Raw genomic sequence first — 17,666 nt, 5'->3', positions numbered from 1 at the left:
CCAGTGATACATTGCGAAATTACCCAGTTGACTTAGCGGTCTCGACCGCTAAGTCATCTGGGTAATTTCGCAATGCATCACTGGGAACAGAAGCTGGCAGCAGCATCGCGCGCATCGGTGGACGGCGGAAGGTGAGAATAGCACAATTTTTTATTATTTTTAACATTACATCTTTTTACTATTGATGCTGCCTATGGTCCAGGATGGGGCGACACACTGGCACTGACTGGAGGGGAGTAGGGAGGGGGACTGATTTGAGGAGAGTAGGGAGAGGCCAATTCACGGCCGGACTAAGCCCGTTACTGATTGGTCGCTGCCGGCCGGCCGCAACCAATCAGCGACGTGGGATTTCCGTGACAAACAAACGGAAGTGACCCTTAGATGATTAGATAGATATACACACAGAAACATTTAGTTTATATAAAGTATATACAGTATGCTCACATATATACAGTTCATTTATATTTACACAATATACTGCACACATGCAGAGATTGAATGGGACAGAGGCATGGATCCATTCCCCCTTCTAATTCATGGTCATTTGTGGCATATCATACACCAGAAAGGCAAGGAGTACGCAGGAGGAACAAGCCATCTATAATGGGCACCTCATTAATGAATCAGTTTCCTCTTACTCCACCGCTCCCTTTCATTGATACTCTTATGTATAATGCCGGTCTTAGGGCTCATTCAGACATCTGTGCCAATCAGTCCGGGCACAGACCGCAGTACACGGACCGCCCGCGGCTCTCCTGACCGCAGCATGACAGCTTCACATGTTCCTATGCGGCACACTGAGTTCGGGAGGTCCGTGGCCAGTCCATGCAGTGTAGTCCGTGCTGCGTTCAATTTTCACGGATGTCTGAACGAGCCCTTAATGAATCGGGGCTGTGGTGTTTCTTGGCCAGAAGAAATGTAAGAAGCTAATTGGAGTTGAGTGGCGGATTATAAAGAGGCATTCATGTAAGAAGAACTTATTACCTAGGCATTAAGTGATACCTGTTAGATTAGAGGGGTCCAGATCCTGAGACCCCATCAGCCACACTGCCACTTCATTTCTTTACTATGAAATTGTCATGTATGGCCGAGTGCTCCGAGATCCAGGAATCCCATAGAGAATGAATGAAGCTGCAGCAAACGTGTGCGAACCACAACTTCATCCAAATGGGGGGCAGTGTTGGGGATTTTGGTGTAGGGCCCACAAGCTTTAAAGGGACACTGTCACCTGAATTTGGAGGGAACAATCTTCAGCCATGGAGGCGGGGGTTTTGATTCACCCTTTCCTTACCCGCTGGCTGCAATATTGGATTAAAGTTCATTCTCTGTCCTCCGTAGTACACGCCTGCGCAAGGCAAGATTGCACCTTCTGCAGGCATGTACTACGGAGGACAGAGAATGAACTTCAATCCAATATTGCAGCCAGCGGGTAAGGAAAGGGTGAATCAAAAACCCCGCCTCCATGGCTGAAGATTGTTCCCTCTAAATTCAGGTGACAGTGTCCCTTTAAGTTATGTCACTGTGTGAAACTATGGCAATTTGTGATAGAATTCCATCCACAGGATGGGCAATGACTGCTATGGTTTTCATAGTATTGGACTTCTCATATGAACCAAAAGGAACTTTTATCCCCCCACCCCTAGGCCCCAGATGTGATTTTAGCCCCTGCACCCACTATAGTTACACGTCCGGGTCCACTCCTAGCACTGGTAAGTTGTGCTGGCTGTTAGCTGGTTTCACACATCCGACATTCACGATTCATGTACAGATCATGATGATGTCCGGACTGGCTGGCGGTTTTCTGATCTGACCACAGCATCATTAATGCCCTTCAGGGCGCAGTCAGACAGCCGCATAAATAGGACCGAGGTCGGAAGGCAGTGCACGGACTGGCCGGTGGCTCTCCTGACCCGAGCACGACAGCTCCATGTATTTCTCTGCATCTGCCACATCTGGCTCGGGAGAGCCGCCGGCCAGTCCGAGCATTGCGTTCCGACCTTGATCTGATGTATAAGGCCGTCGCTGAGTTTGGAGACCTGCGGGCAGTGCGGATAGTGTGGTCTGCACTTGGAACCTTTAGGTCAGACACAGTAGTAGTTGGTGGGGCCACAGGCAGGGTTTCCTGGCCCTTTGTGTGCTGGGCCGTAGTCTGTCAGGGTCACACAACCCTGCTAGAAGTATAAGAAACAGATGGGGCCGGATATGGGTGCTCTGTAGCTTTTCTGATTTACCCAAAGTGGCCAATACTGTAAAATAATAAACAAATTCACTGCAAACACAATGAGAATAAGACCAAGGAGCTGGAGCATGCTGCACTGGGGTACTGTGTGGAAGTAAACATGGAGTCAGCATTAGTGACTGAAGCTGCTGCTTCCTCCAGGTCACACAGATACTACTGATAGTCACACACTCAAGATTGTGGACTGAGCTTTCACCGGTGACACAGCAGCTCAGCTCTCTATGGTGGCTGCCGCCGCTCTACCCCGCGCTCTATGGTGTGTGGGAGGACCGGGCGGAGGAGATTGACAGGCGGGCGTGTCGCCAGCAGTGGGCAGCACAGAGCACTGTCGTCGCTTATTGCCGAAGGCTCATCTGTCAGTGTGGAGTGTCCGGGGCACAGGAGACGATGCTGCTCGGAGTCAGGTAGACATAATACCGCCTTCTCTGCCACGTGTCCCGCTGCGGGTGACAACGCCCGGACCTGACATGTCCTCTCCGGGCAGCCATGAGCCGTGCACCACCCAGTCTGTGAAGGGTGTGGGGCAGGAATGTGCAAGATGTGCCATGGCCGCGTGTGATGTGGCACTGCTGCCCAGGCTGAGGAGACTCCAGAGGAACATTCTACATCTTCTGGCAATTGGGTTTTACCGCTGCCATAAAACAGCCCCATGTAAAGGTTCCTGTGAGCTCTGACCTCTGTATACAGCACGTCTCTATGGAACTGCTTGTGGGCTTTTTACCATGGAGTCCTGCAAGTAGGGAACGTCATGGCCGGGACATGGCTACATAATAATAATAATAATAATAATAATTATTGGTCGCTGCTCTCTGACCCATCTCCAGCCGCTGGTGAACATCATATCACAAGAGCTGTGTTCCCCTGCTGAGACGTTGCAGTAAAAATTGTGCCATCATTGTGGAGAATTTTGCAACTTGTGAACACATCCAAGGATTAGTGACACAGGTGAACACACCATTAGCTTGTGTCACCGTACTGGCCCAATTTTCCATAATCATGGCCACAATTCTGGAAAATTTTGGAAAACTACAAGACTAAGGCTGAATAATCCTGATTCGGGTGACATGACCATTAGATCCCACCATTGGAAACATTTATGTGGCTTATCTGCCCACTTACAGAGTGTTCACCCGTGACATCCATTAAACTTATAGGGGCAAGGTCACGTGCTACCCGCATCCAGACATCCAACAGGTGCGTTTGCCCTGGAGGAGCCCTTCATACATATTCATTACACCCGCTGAAGGCTATAAGATTGTCCTCCTGGCCTCCGCCAGGTTGGCTTATGCCTTTTTTTTTTCTGATGTATGGAATAGCTGTACAGTGTATGTTTTTCTGCATGGGAGCCTATGGTGGACCGGTGGCACTATACGCCTAGGTACTGGCATGCTTTGGAGGTGCACAACGAGAAATCCTTTCTATCTATATCTCTTATAACAAAACTCAGTGTGAAATCACCATAAGGGAATGTGCATACCGCGTCATCTGAGGTGACTTCGCCAACGTTCTTACAGTTTTTTTGCTGTGGCTTCCTCCGCCGGAGCCTTTGCTCTATGCTTTCACCCTACTTGGATGTGACATGTCTTTTCCTGGCAAATTCTGCCTGAAAAAAACACCCTCAAAAATGTATGTAATGCACAGCAATGTCAAAAAGACATTGCTATGTACATTTTGTCTTTTGTTACTTCTTTTATCTACTTAGGGTTCAACAACCTTAAAGTGGTTAAAGGGAGTACCATATGCATTCTTCAGGTGGCTTTACTTGGAAGTCACACACCGGCAAACACGCTGCCCTCGGAACCACCCCAAAGACAACTGAAAAGACGCCGGTGAAGACGCTTTGGGAAAAGGACCACTGTCATCTTCCTGAAGTGTTTTCGCCTTGAAAAAGTTTGCCGCTCCATCTGTATCTTACACACGGAGTTCACATCCTATTTGGCTGAATTTACACAATAGGTTTTTTTTGGTGTCTTTTTATCAGAGGGCTGGATTATTTATTTTTTTTTACTCCATTTTATCCTTTTTTTTCTCATTCACAAAAAAACCCTAAATTTTTCCCAAGCTTCTCCAACAAATCAGTCAGCGAAAATGGAACACTAGAATGCAACTCGAATCACATCAGTGCAATGGTTTTTTTTTATCACTGGTCCATTCACTTGAATGGTTGCATTTGCACCATAAAATGGACTCTTAAATTGGACATTGCCCCATTTGACATGTGAACAGCCCCATAGACTATAATTAGTCGTCTGAAACACTGATATGTAAGACTGGCATGTGAATAAGACTCACCCTTTCTAATGTGAACCTTATCAAACATTTGTACCCCTATATACCTTGTGCTGGAGTCACACTACAGCAAGATACGGCCGAGTCTCGCTGGTTAAAAACAAGCTCTGGCATCGGCACGCCGGAGCGGAGGGTGCAGCTCCATGTATTGCTATGCGGCCGCACGCTCTTCTCTGGAGTGCCGGTGCCAGAGTTTGGTTTTAACCAGTGAGACTCGGCCGTATCTCACTGTGTGTGATCCCGGCCTTATAGATTGCTTTTGGATCCTTTCCTAGTAACGCTCTCTTCTCTTGATTTCAGACTTGGTGTGAACTGTCAGGGGTCGGGATTTCTCAGGAGATCGCTGATGACTGCAAGCACCATACAGTCTAATGGCCGGCTACCAAATATGGCAGAAGGTAAATTCTGAAACTCAGAAAAAAGTGGATTATGGGGAAAACAAAAAGTCGGGAGTTTACAATTGTAATAATTTTTGCATTTGATGGCTACATCAGGTTCAAGCCAGTACCAGCTTTTAACCACATTCTCCTTCACAGTTGTGGACCCTTAGAGTTGAAGGATTGTCCACGACTAAAGATGGGCAAACCTGAACAGTAAAGTTCGGGTCCATACTGACACTTACTGAGGTCACCGCAGTTCAGGGGCCAGGCTGGGAACGCAGCGTCAGTGACCTGCGGTAACCTCGATGACGTCAACGCTAGTCACTGAGGCTGCAGCAGTTAATTCTCCAGTGGTTTTCAGCCTGGACAATTGCATCTTGGCATCATCCAGGTTGAAAACTATTTATTCCAGACATGGATTATGTAAAATAAAAGGACTTTATCCTGGCTGTGTGTTTATTTACAATATCACTATGGGGTTAATAATGGAGACATCTTATAGACGCCTCTCCATTACTAAACTGTGGGCTCGATGTCACCAGACAAAACAAGCGTGACATCAAACCCACAAATATGAACTCCCACTTACCACCGCCACGGCAAGAGGGAAGAGTCGATCAAAGCTCCAGAATTGGCACATCTAATAGATGCACTTTTTCTGGGGTGGCCGCAGGCTGCTATTTTTAGGCTGGGAAGGGGGGGGGGGCAATATCCATGCTCCCTCACCAGCCTGAGAATACCAGCCCCCAGCTGTCTGCTTTAGCTTGGCTGGTTGTCAAAAACGGGAAACAGTTTGGGGAACCATCTATTCTTGATAACTAGCCATAATAAAGCTGACAGCTGTCAGTTTTGCCTGCCTGGCTATCAAAAATACAGGGGAACCATTTTTATGTATTATTGCGTAGGCACTGGCTGAATACTCCCATCAACCACCACCTGCTGTTACTCGTGACAGCAGGCGTAGGCTGATGGGAGTAGTAGTCCCATTAGCCGATGCCTGTGACCATAGGTAAACTTTTTTACCTCTGGTCGCTAAAGCAGGCTCATCTGACAGCGTGGGAGCCGCGGCTCTCTGACTGTAATGATCTTACCGTCGATCAGAAGCATTGTTTGCTGCGCTGTCATGCACATGACAGCGTGGCAAACACTGGATGTTTGGGCCCCCCATTCCTGTGAATCGGGTACTGCTCTGGTACTCGAACCAAACTTTTTTTTAACTGTTCGTCCGGACCCAAACATCTAGGGATTCTCCCATCACTATCCAGAACTTTTCTATTGATAGCCTATCCATAGGCCTATCCACTGGTTTTCATGTCCATAGGGGCTCATTCAGACATCACTTCTTCACAGCTTGTACCTATTCTACTCTACGGGGCTGTTCTCATGCCCATATATTTTGCTGACTGAGTGGTCCGAACCAAAACAGACACCCATCCAATTTTTACCCTTCGCCACGACAGCACCCCACATGAGAGAGAGGGATCCGCCCCATAGGAACAGGAAACCTACAGAATAAAAGGAGGCGGTCCCCTCTCCACCTCAGTTTAGGTTTCCTGTTCCTACAGGGACCCGGCTTACCTACAGATGAAGAGGATCCCTGGGCCATGCACCCGCCTGCGTCGGTGTCTGTGGGAACGGCAGGGGCTGCGGTTCCAGAAGCAGCGGCGGGGGAGCCCCTGCTTGCAGCCTCCCCCCTCGTCTGGCCAAACATCCACGGTCCGGGTCCGGTCACCGTAGGTCCGACCGCCACTGTGAGGACGCGCGCGCTGCAGCGGCCGGCTTAATACCTCCGGCCGCTGCATGGTGAGTGAGAGCGGCGCGTCTAACCTGGAAGTCGCTGGAGCACTTCCGGGTTGGTCCGGGGAGGCAGGAGAATGGGCGGCAGTTTTAAAAATGCAGCGCTAGCGTCGGGCCGGTGTGTGTAAGATGGCTTCACCGGCCGACGAAGCGCACCTGCCCGCAGTGCAACAGCGCTCTCCCAGCAAGGAGAGAAGTGCAAGGAGCAGCACAAGGAGTGGTGGCCGACCTCCAGAGAAAGGTTCTACCACCAAACAAAATCCGCCTCCAGAACCGGTACCTGTCAGCTTCACTGGGTGAGTTTTTGAAACAGTCTCTTCCTATATGCTGATATATGTTCCTCCTGTATCCTTCCTCTAGACTAAGAAACGGACACACAAATCTAAGCACAAAGAATGCGCTTTATGTACGCAACCCCTTCCGGATGATTATGCTAAAAAACTATGTTCGGAGTGTATCATGCAAACTCTACGGCAGGAAAATATTATGACTCCGTCAGATGTCAGAGCTATTATCCGGGAAGAAATGCAGGGTTTGGCGCAGACAAGTAGCGCCAGTACCCGTCAGCTCAGCAGGTCCCGATCTCCAGTTAGTTCGGAGTCGAGCTCATCCGAAACTGAAGGGGGACTTTGTCTTCCCAACAGTAGTGTGGACAACTTAATAAAATCTGATATCAAACAATAGAACCACAACGGAAGCTTAGATGCCAATAAAAAACTAAATTTTATTAATAGTACAATTAAAAATTCAATTAGAGTCCAATTACAGTCAGTGGAGATACATGAGACAGAATTATACTGTCTGCTGAGGAAAATACATACAATACCTAATATAAATCATATGATCCCAAATAAATACATATAAAATCCACAGGAATCAATAAGGCATGAGTGTTACACAGTACATCTATATATATAAAGGCCATAAGTGTGCCATAAAAGGAGAAATGCCTAAGGGATATGAGCTGGATTAATATGCCTACAAGAGCAATGGCTGCTGACAAATGTCACAGATACCAAGGGTTAAATCAAATGTATGTTGGCAGACAAAGCTAGCCTAACACATAAGGTGTATGAACCTAAAAAATCCCTGAGTAATACTACTGTATCTATTCACATAGTAGCCAAAAAGTGCATGCTGTGCAAAAGTGCAAATATATATCCACAGGGGTCAATAAGGCATGAGTGTTAAGGCCCCGTCACACATAGCGAGATCGCTAGCGAGATCGCTGCTGAGTCACAAGTTTTGTGACGCAACAGCGATCTCAGTAGCGATCTCGCTATGTGTGACACGTACCAGCGATCAGGCCCCTGCTGTGAGATCGCTGGTCGTGTCGGAATGGCCTGGGCCATTTTTTGATCGTTGAGGTCCCGCTGACATCGCTGAATCGGCGTGTGTGACACCGATTCAGCGATGTCTTCGCTGGTAACCAGGGTAAACATCGGGTAACTAAGCGCAGGGCGGCGCTTAGTAACCCGATGTTTACCCTGGTTACCATCCTAAAAGTAAAAAAACAAACGCTACATACTTACCTATCGCTGTCTGTCCTCGGCGCTTTGCTTCTCTGGTCTGGCTGTGAGCGCCGGTCAGCCGGAAAGCAGAGCGGTGACGTCACCGCTCTGCTTTCCGGCCGCTGTGCTCACAGCCAGACCAGAGAAGCAGAGCGCCGAGGACAGACAGCGATAGGTAAGTATGTAGCGTTTGTTTTTTTTTACTTTAACGATGGTAACCAGGGTAAACATCGGGTTACTAAGCGCGGCCCTGCGCTTAGTTACCCGATGTTTACCCTGGTTACCGGGGACCTCGGGATCGTTGGTCGCTGGAGAGCGGTCTGTGTGACAGCTCTCCAGCGACCAAACAGCGACGCTGCAGCGATCCGGATCGTTGTCGGTATCGCTGCAGCGTCGCTATGTGTGACGGGGCCTTTACACAGTACATCTATATTACAAGGACCATAAGTGTGCCATAGAAAAAAAAGAAATGCCTAAGGGGATATAGGCTGAATAAATATGCCTAAGAGAGCAATGGCTACTGAAGTGTCACAGATACCAAGGGTTAAATAAAGTGTATATTGGCAGACAAAGCTAGCCTAACACATAAGGTATATGAACCTAAAGGATCTCTGAATGATACAGCTATATCTATTCACATAGTAGCCAAAACATGCATGCTGTGCTAAAGTGCAAAGGCATAAATGGAGGTAGGAATGTATTTACCTATAGCAGCAGACCAGTAGATGGATCCCGACGCGCGTTTCGCGGTTAAGCTTCGTCCAGGGAGACTATCCCCCTGGACGAAGCTTAACCGCGAAACGCGCGTCGGGATCCATCTACTGGTCTGCTGCTATAGGTAAATACATTCCTACCTCCATTTATGCCTTTGCACTTTAGCACAGCATGCATGTTTTGGCTACTATGTGAATAGATATAGCTGTATCATTCAGAGATCCTTTAGGTTCATATACCTTATGTGTTAGGCTAGCTTTGTCTGCCAATATACACTTTATTTAACCCTTGGTATCTGTGACACACTTCAGTAGCCATTGCTCTCTTAGGCATATTTATTCAGCCTATATCCCCTTAGGCATTTCTTTTTTTTCTATGGCACACTTATGGTCCTTGTAATATAGATGTACTGTGTAACACTCATGCCTTATTGACCCCTGTGGATATATATTTGCACTTTTGCACAGCATGCACTTTTTGGCTACTATGTGAATAGATACAGTAGTATTATTCAGGGATTTTTTAGGTTCATACACCTTATGTGTTAGGCTAGCTTTGTCTGCCAACATACATTTGATTTAACCCTTGGTATCTGTGACATTTGTCAGCAGCCATTGCTCTTGTAGGCATATTAATCCAGCTCATATCCCTTAGGCATTTCTCCTTTTATGGCACACTTATGGCCTTTATATATAGATGTACTGTGTAACACTCATGCCTTATTGATTCCTGTGGATTTTATATGTATTTATTTGGGATCATATGATTTATTTTAGGTATTGTATGTATTTTCCTCAGCAGACAGTATAATTCTGTCTCATGTATCTCCACTGACTGTAATTGGACTCTAATTGAATTTTTAATTGTACTATTAATAAAATTTAGTTTTTTATTGGCATCTAAGCTTCCGTTGTGGTTCTATTGTTTGATATTTGTTGAAATTTGGGAGTGCTTTATTTTTAGGCTATTGCTTTGGATAATTTAATAAAATCTGTCAGGAGCACGATGGGGTGCCCAGATGAAAAGGAAAAGAAATCGGCTCAGGAAATAATGTTCGCGGGGCTAGGACGGAGGAAACGTAGGTCCTTCCCCGTCATACAAACCATTAAGGAAATCATTAAAAAGGAGTGGGATAAGCAAAATAGAGGTTTTCTACCATCGTCCTCTAAAAGACGCTATCCCTTCAGCGATGAGGAGCTGAATACCTGGTCAAAAGTACCGAAGGTGGATGCCGCTGTAGCCTCCACAACCAAGCAGTCGGTCCTACCAGTGGAGGATTCAGGGGTCCTGACAGACCCGCTGGATCGTAAAGCAGAAGCTTTACTAAAGAGGTCGTGGGAAGCCAATACGGGGGCGTTCAGGCCCGCCATATCTAGTACCTGCACTGCAAGATCACTACTAGTATGGATGGAGCAATTGGAGGAACAGATTAGAGGTAAAACTTCGAGGGAATCTATCCTGCCGAAATTTCCTCTAATTAAAGAAGCAGTAGCATTCCTGGCTGATGCCTCGGTGGACTCGCTACGTCTTGCAGCCAGGTCAGCTGGCCTAGTGAACACAGCCCGGCGTGCACTCTGGCTAAAGAACTGGAAAGGGGACGCACAGGCCAAAGCAAAACTTTGCGCGATTCCTTGCCAGGGTGAGTTCCTTTTTGGAAAGACGCTGGATGAACTCCTGAATAAAGCGGGAGAAAGGAAGAAAGGCTTCCCTAACCAGTATCTTCCATCCTACAGGAGAGCCTTCAAAAGACGCCCCTTTACCAGGAACAAGCCATTTGAACAAAGGGAACGATGGGAGTCGAAGGACCCGAAGCAAAAAGGTGCCTTTTTTAGCGGGTCCCATAATCCGAAGCGCAAATACCGCTAACCAGGGAGTGGGCGGCAGATTAAAATTCTTCCTTCCCCAATGGGAACGGATAACATCCAGCCAGTGGATTCTGGACATTGTGCAATACGGCCTAAAATTGGAATCTAACCGAATCCCTTGGGATTCCTTTATAGTAACATCACCAAAGGGTCAAGACCAACAAAGGGCTCTGGAATCAGAGATCCTATCTCTTCTATCTAAAAAGGTCCTGATAGAAGTTCCCCAGGATCAAGAAGGGAAGGGGTTCTATTCCCCTTTATTCTTGATCAATAAGCCAGATGGTTCATTTAGAACCATCATAAATCTTAAAAGATTAAATTCCTTCCTGCGTAATCATACCTTCAAAATGGAATCCATTAGTTCTACCATAAAACTTTTATTTCCTAGGTGTGTCATGGCCGGAATAGACTTAAAAGATGCCTATTATCATCTTCCCATACATGCCGAACATCAGCAGTACCTAAGGGTGGCAGTCACCCTGGAGGGACAGGTTCGTCACTTTCAGTATGTAGCAATGCCATTTGGGCTTTCTATGGCTCCCCGCGTCTTCACTAAGGTGATACTAGAAGTAATGGCTCATCTACGCCAACGAGATACCTTGATAATACCCTACCTAGATGACTTTCTAGTAGTAGGAAACTCTATACTTCAGTGTAAAACTCGTTTATCTAATACGATCTCGTCCCTACAGGAGTTAGGTTGGATCGTCAACTTCGAAAAATCCCGGCTGAATCCAGAAACCGTTCAGACATTTCTAGGAATCCAGCTAGACTCCGTAAGTCAGAAATGCTTCCTTCCTCAGTCAAAAAGACTGATTATACAATCTAGGGTATCAGACGCAATACGCAACCCCTACATGACACTAAGAAAAGCCATGTCCTTACTGGGGTCATTATCATCATGTATCCCTGCTGTACCTTGGGCGCAATTCCATACTCGTCAATTGCAGTACGAAGTATTGTCGGCTCAGGGAAAAGATGGATATCTAGAAAGTAAAATAACTCTTCCCAAAGATGTCTTAGAATCACTATCCTGGTGGCTAGACATGGACCACCTATCGGGGGGTGTGCCATGGATAATAGACCCGTCTAAAATAATTACCACCGACGCCAGCCCTATTGGGTGGGGAGCTCATATGGAAGACAATCTGGCCCAAAATACTTGGGACCAGGCAAAATTAACGTGTTCCTCCAACTGGAAGGAGTTAAAAGCAGTAGAATATGCCTTAAATCATTTTCTTCCGCAAATTCATGGAGCAAATGTAAGAATTTACTCGGACAATTCCACCGCAGTGTCATATTTGAACCGTCAGGGTGGTACAAGGTCAGGAAGTCTAATGACCATAGCTGCAGACATCTTTCAGCTGGCGGAGACTCATCTAACATCCCTAACAGCCCTGCACATCAGAGGTGTAGAAAACATCAGGGCAGACTACCTCAGCCGGAACGAGTTACGTCAAGGGGAATGGACCTTAAACAAATCCATATTCAGAATAATAACAGAATCATGGGGGATACCACAAATCGACCTATTTGCCACAAGAGACAACCGGCAAGTAGAAATGTTCGCTTCCCTGAACACCATGGATTACCCAGATATGTTGGACTCTCTCCACCATCCTTGGAGGTTCAGACTGGCTTACGCCTTTCCTCCAATGTCTCTAATTCCTCTAGTGATCAGAAAGATCAGGAGAGAACAAGCAAGAGTAATCCTCATTGCACCATTCTGGCCGAAAAGACCATGGTTCTCTTGTCTCCAGACCATGTGCCTATGCGATCCATGGATTCTCCCATCAGACAAAGAGCTGTTGTTCCAAGGCCCCTTTTTCCACCCGCAAGTGAAAGGTCTTCACTTGACGGCGTGGAATTTGAGAGGCAACTATTAAGTTCAAGAGGGTTCTCAGCAGAACTAGTAAACACCCTCTTATTGAGCAGAAAAAGATCTAGCACCCTAATATATAGCAGGGTATGGAATAAATTTTTAGACTTTTACACGGTACCGTTCACTAAACAAGTTCCAGTTACACCTATTCTAGAGTTCTTGCAAAAGGCCGAGAGTTAGGGTTATCTGTAAATACCTTAAGAGTTCAGGTCTCGGCATTAGGAGCCCTATATGGATGCAATATAGCAGCTAATAGGTGGATCTCCAGATTCATAAAATCTTGTGAACGTAGTAAACCGGTCCATATTCCCCGTCTACCTCCGTGGGATCTAAATCTAGTATTAGAGGCCTTAACCAGCTCCCCATTTGAGCCACTAGATTCAATACCTTTAAAAGTCCTGACATATAAAGTAGCCCTCTTGGTAGCCCTAACCTCAGCTAGACGGGTTAGCGACATCCAGGCCCTATCAGTAGACCCACCCTTCTTACTGATATTTCATGATCGGATAGTCCTAAAACCAGACCCCTCATACCTCCCTAAGGTAGCGTCCACCTACCACAGGTCACAAGAAATATTTCTCCCTTCCTTTTTTGATTCACCTGTGACTCCAGGACAACATAAGTTCCACACCTTAGATGTCAGAAGAGCCATCCTGACTTACATAGAAAGGTGTCAGACATGGAGGGAGAGTAGGGCTCTGTTTATCTCCTTTCAGGGCCACAAGAAAGGACATGGGGTCAAGAGAGCTACCATATCTCAGTGGATCAGAGATGCTATCTGCTTGGCCTATACGTCAAAAGGCGAGATTCCTCCAGTGGGTATAAAAGCGCATTCAACACGAGCCATGGCTTCCTCCTGGGCGGAACAAGCAGATGTACCGATCCATTTAATATGTAAGGCCGCAACTTGGTCTACACCTTCTACCTTTTACAACCATTATAGACTTGATCTATCTACATCTTCTGATCTGACCTTTGGTAGAGCTGTTCTTAATACAGTAATCCCACCCAAATAATGACTCTCTGAAAATCTCTCATGTGGGGTGCTGTTGTGGCGAAGGGTAAAAAGCCGGATTACGTACCGGTAATGCTCTTTTAGTGAGTCCACGACAGCACCCATTTACTACCCTCCCTATGTTATGCACAGCTCTTCCTTTTAAGTTCACAAATAATGGTTGTATAGAGTTTAAGATATTTATGTTGCTGAATAAGAATTAATACTAAAGCTTTTGCGGTCCCCTTTTTTTGTACTCTGTAAACTAAACTGAGGTGGAGAGGGGACCGCCTCCTTTTAGGCTTCTTTCACACTAGCGTCGGGCCCGGCCCGTCGCAGTGCGTCGGGCCGAGGTTACCGACGCTAGCGTTGCCTCCGCCGCACAACGGGTGCAGCGGATGCTGCTTTTCAGCGCATCCGCTGCCCCATTGTGAGGTGCGGGGAGGTGGGGGAGGAGTTCCGGCCGCGCATGCGCGGTCGGAAAAGACGGTCCGTCGGCTGCAAAAAATGTTACATGGAACGTTTTTTGCGGCCGACGGTCGGCCGAAACACGGCGCAACCGTCGCGCGACGGTTGGGACGTGTGGCAATCCGTCGCAATGCGTCGCGTAATGTTAGTCAATGGAGAAAAAACGCATCCTGCAAACACTTTTGCAGGATGCGTTTTTTCTGCAAAACGACGCATTGTGACGGATTGCAGTTAACGCTAGTGTGAAAGTAGCCTTATTCTGTAGGTTTCCTGTTCCTATGGGGCGGATCCCTCTCTCTCATGTGGGGTGCTGTCGTGGACTCACTAAAAGAGCATTACCGGTACGTAATCCGGCTTTTCATCCATGTTACACATCAAACTTGCCAACGCAAAGTCTATGTGTCTGTGAAAAAATCAGACAACACTCAGATGCCATCTGTATTCTGTCTGTTTTTCATTGACTATTTGATAGTCTGTTTTTTTGTTTTTTTTTAATTTATTTTCCATAGTAAGTTACGGTAGTTAGTACAAGCTAACACAATGATTGAGCACCAATGAACATCGGATCAAAACGTTGAGGAAACTAGGTCAGTCTTCTGCATATGAGAAAACTCACTGACGTCTGAATGAGCCCGAAGGTGGATTAATGTGTCAAGTGCTATGATTATTACGTCAGCATTCTAATAACCTGTCATGTTCAGGGGGGCATGTGTGGGAACATTATACCCTAGCTGGCTGGTGACATAATGCACCTGGTGCAGTGTACAGTGCATGCGCTTTGGATTTGGTTATGTATATTGAAATGACACACAGTTTTAGGGGAGGAGGGAAAAACCCTGATTTATTTTTTCGACAACTCACAAATAATTACAGTGGATATATTCTCACACACTCATGGCTACCTTTCCTGTCTAGAATGTGAATTGAGGGGATTCTTGGAACTGGCACCTATTATCCATTTTTGCCATACACTTTAATATGCAGCAAATGTTTCAAATAGTACTACCCCTTTAAAGGAGTTGTCCGGGACTGTAACATTGACGGCCTATTCTTGGGACAAGTCATCAGTGTCTGATCAGTGGGAGTGCGACACCCGGTAGCCCTACAGATCAGCTGTTTGCGGTGGACGCTGGAACTGCTCAGGTGTGGAGCTGCGCAGCTCCGTCAGCTGTATAGTGGCCACAGCCGGGTACTGTTCGAATCCACAGGCCGCGGATGTACAGTACCTGGCCGCACGCAATATTTTGTTGACGGAGCTGTGCAGCTTCACAATTGAGCAGTAGCAGCCAGCACCAGGAAGAGCTGATCGGCGGGGGTGACGGGTGTGACACTCCCACTGATCAGGAGAAGCCAGGAATGTTACTGTCCCGGACATTAACTTTTATTGAGGCCCTTAGGATTGGCAAGATATGTCGCCAGGCTTCACAAAACAAACTGCATATATTATTACACTAGATGGTTGCCCGATTCTAACGCATCGGGTATTCTAGTATATTGCCCAGCCACGTAGTATATTGCCCAGCCACGTAGTATATTGCCCAGCCACGTAGTATATTGCCCAGCCACGTATGTAACAGGTTAAAAAATAAACATATACTCACCTTCCGAGGGAGCCCTTGTAGTCCTGTCGCCTGTGTGCGGTGCAAGCGGCAGCTTCCGGTCCCAGGGTTGGAGGAGCGCAGGACCTGTGATGACGTCGCGGTCACATGACTGTGACGTCATGGAAGGTCCTTCTCGCATACCATCCTTGGCCCCGGAACCTGCCGCTTGCACTGCCGAGGAGAAGGCGCGACGGTGGAGGGTGAGAATAACCTTTTTTTTTTTTTTTAATTATTATTATTTGTAACATTAGATCTTTTTACTATTGATGCAGCATACGCATCATCAATAGTAAAAAGTTGGTCACACAGGGCTAACGGCTGCGTTAATGGAGTGCGTTACACCGCGGTCCATTAACGCTGGCATTAACCCTGTGTGAGGGCTGACTGGAGGGGAGTACGGATCAGGCACTGACTGCGGGGAGGAAGGAGCGGCCATTTTTCCGCCGGACTGTGCCGGTCGCTGATTGGTCGTGGCTGTTTTTGCCGCGACCAATCAGTGACTTGGATTTCCATGACAGACAGATGGCACGACCAATGAATATCCGTGACAGACAGACAGACAGACGGAAGTGACCCTTACACAATTATATAGTAGATGCCTCTCAGAGAACCCGATGAGGCTGGTATTGTTACTTTGTTACTTTGAAAATCAACGTCAGAATGGCTTTAGAATCCTGATATTACATAAAGTAATTACTTAATGAATTGTTACTGACCAATATTATGTTTGATTCTTAATATTTCATGTCTAATATTACAGCATATTTGTTTCAGAATAATTTCTTATTCTCTTCCCCTCTGTAAAGTTTTGTTATTTCACTATAGGCCACGTTCACACGGTCAGTATTTGGTCAGTATTTTATATCAGTATTTGCAAGCCAAAACCAGGAGAGGAACAATCAGAGGAAAAGTATAATAGAAACATATGCACCACTTCTACATTTATCACCCACTCTTGATTTTGGCTTACAAATACTGAGGCAAAATACTGATGTGAAATACTGATAGTGTGAACATGGCCTTAAACTTATGTTCACAAAAATGTTAAACCCTATAAGTATGTTTCTAATTTAATATTATTACAATATTGTTATTATTGTCCTATCCCTCCCTCTATCCCCTTCTTCATCTTCTCAAGGTTTTCCCAATAAAGATCAACTTTCTTTCCTTCTCATACCCCTACCATCTCCCTTCCAACCGTATATAAAATTTGAATAAAATGATTGGAATATAATTTTGATATCAAGCTTAGCATTTCATGAGTTCATGTATATAATGAAATAGCTCTTGAATCCAATTGTGTTCAGTCTATGCTCAATACGCCCCACTGACAGCTGCAGCTTGTACTGAGCAGTGTGAGCTCTCTGCAGCAGGAGAGACACTGAGGAGCGGTCAATAAGGCTAAATGGACGAAGATTGTGTTAAAGTTTTATAAAGGATTATGCAGCTATTCTGACCTGGATTATCAAAGTATGTACACCAGCCTCATCAGTTCTAAGATTTATTTAATAAATACTTTAATTTCTTTCGCTTGCACATCCAGAGAGCAGTAGCTGAAATAATGGCAGCAGTGCACTGTATGAGAACACATCAGGATGGCATGAAGCAGCGGGCACAGTTCGGCACCACATTTAATGTGTATGATTTGTGTGGCTTTCCTTGTACATTGTTGTATAAACTTGTCTTCCCTTGCAGGACACATTACAGTCCATGTGAATAATGGTTTGTGGTCATTTAATGCATGTTCCTAGCCTCTCACTTTGCTTTGTCATTTTTCCTGTGTATTTTGTTCTGGACTGCAGAGACACTTGTGATTTGTGGCAAATCAGACAAACAAAAACTATGACAGTATGATTATAGTAAAATCTACCAGCATTTTAAAAAAATAGTTAAAGGGATTTTCCAGGAGTAGCAATGTCAACCCCA

At 46.1% G+C, this 17,666-nt stretch overlaps 1 protein-coding gene across 2 annotated transcripts in view; it reads left to right on the top strand.

Annotated features, from left to right (window-relative positions):
• Positions 1-2,508: 2,508 nt before the first annotated feature.
• The window catches only part of ACOT9 (acyl-CoA thioesterase 9), a 55,864-nt gene continuing 40,706 nt past the window's right edge, over positions 2,509-17,666 (top strand). Inside the window, exons 1-3 of one of the 2 annotated variants that reach the window (XM_069761458.1) lie at positions 2,509-2,643; positions 4,829-4,926; positions 17,436-17,462. In XM_069761458.1, coding sequence (XP_069617559.1) covers positions 2,627-2,643; positions 4,829-4,926; positions 17,436-17,462 — 142 coding nt within the window. In that variant the 5' untranslated portion in view covers positions 2,509-2,626. The remainder of the gene's footprint in view (positions 2,644-4,828; positions 4,927-17,435; positions 17,463-17,666) is intronic. The other variant, XM_069761459.1, reaches the window with a different exon arrangement.

The sequence above is a fragment of the Ranitomeya imitator genome, chromosome 3 (assembly GCF_032444005.1).
Source record: "Ranitomeya imitator isolate aRanImi1 chromosome 3, aRanImi1.pri, whole genome shotgun sequence".
Lineage (NCBI taxonomy): Eukaryota > Metazoa > Chordata > Amphibia > Anura > Dendrobatidae > Ranitomeya > Ranitomeya imitator.
Note: the sequence above shows the minus strand (reverse complement) of the source record. Positions and strands in the feature narration are given on the sequence as shown.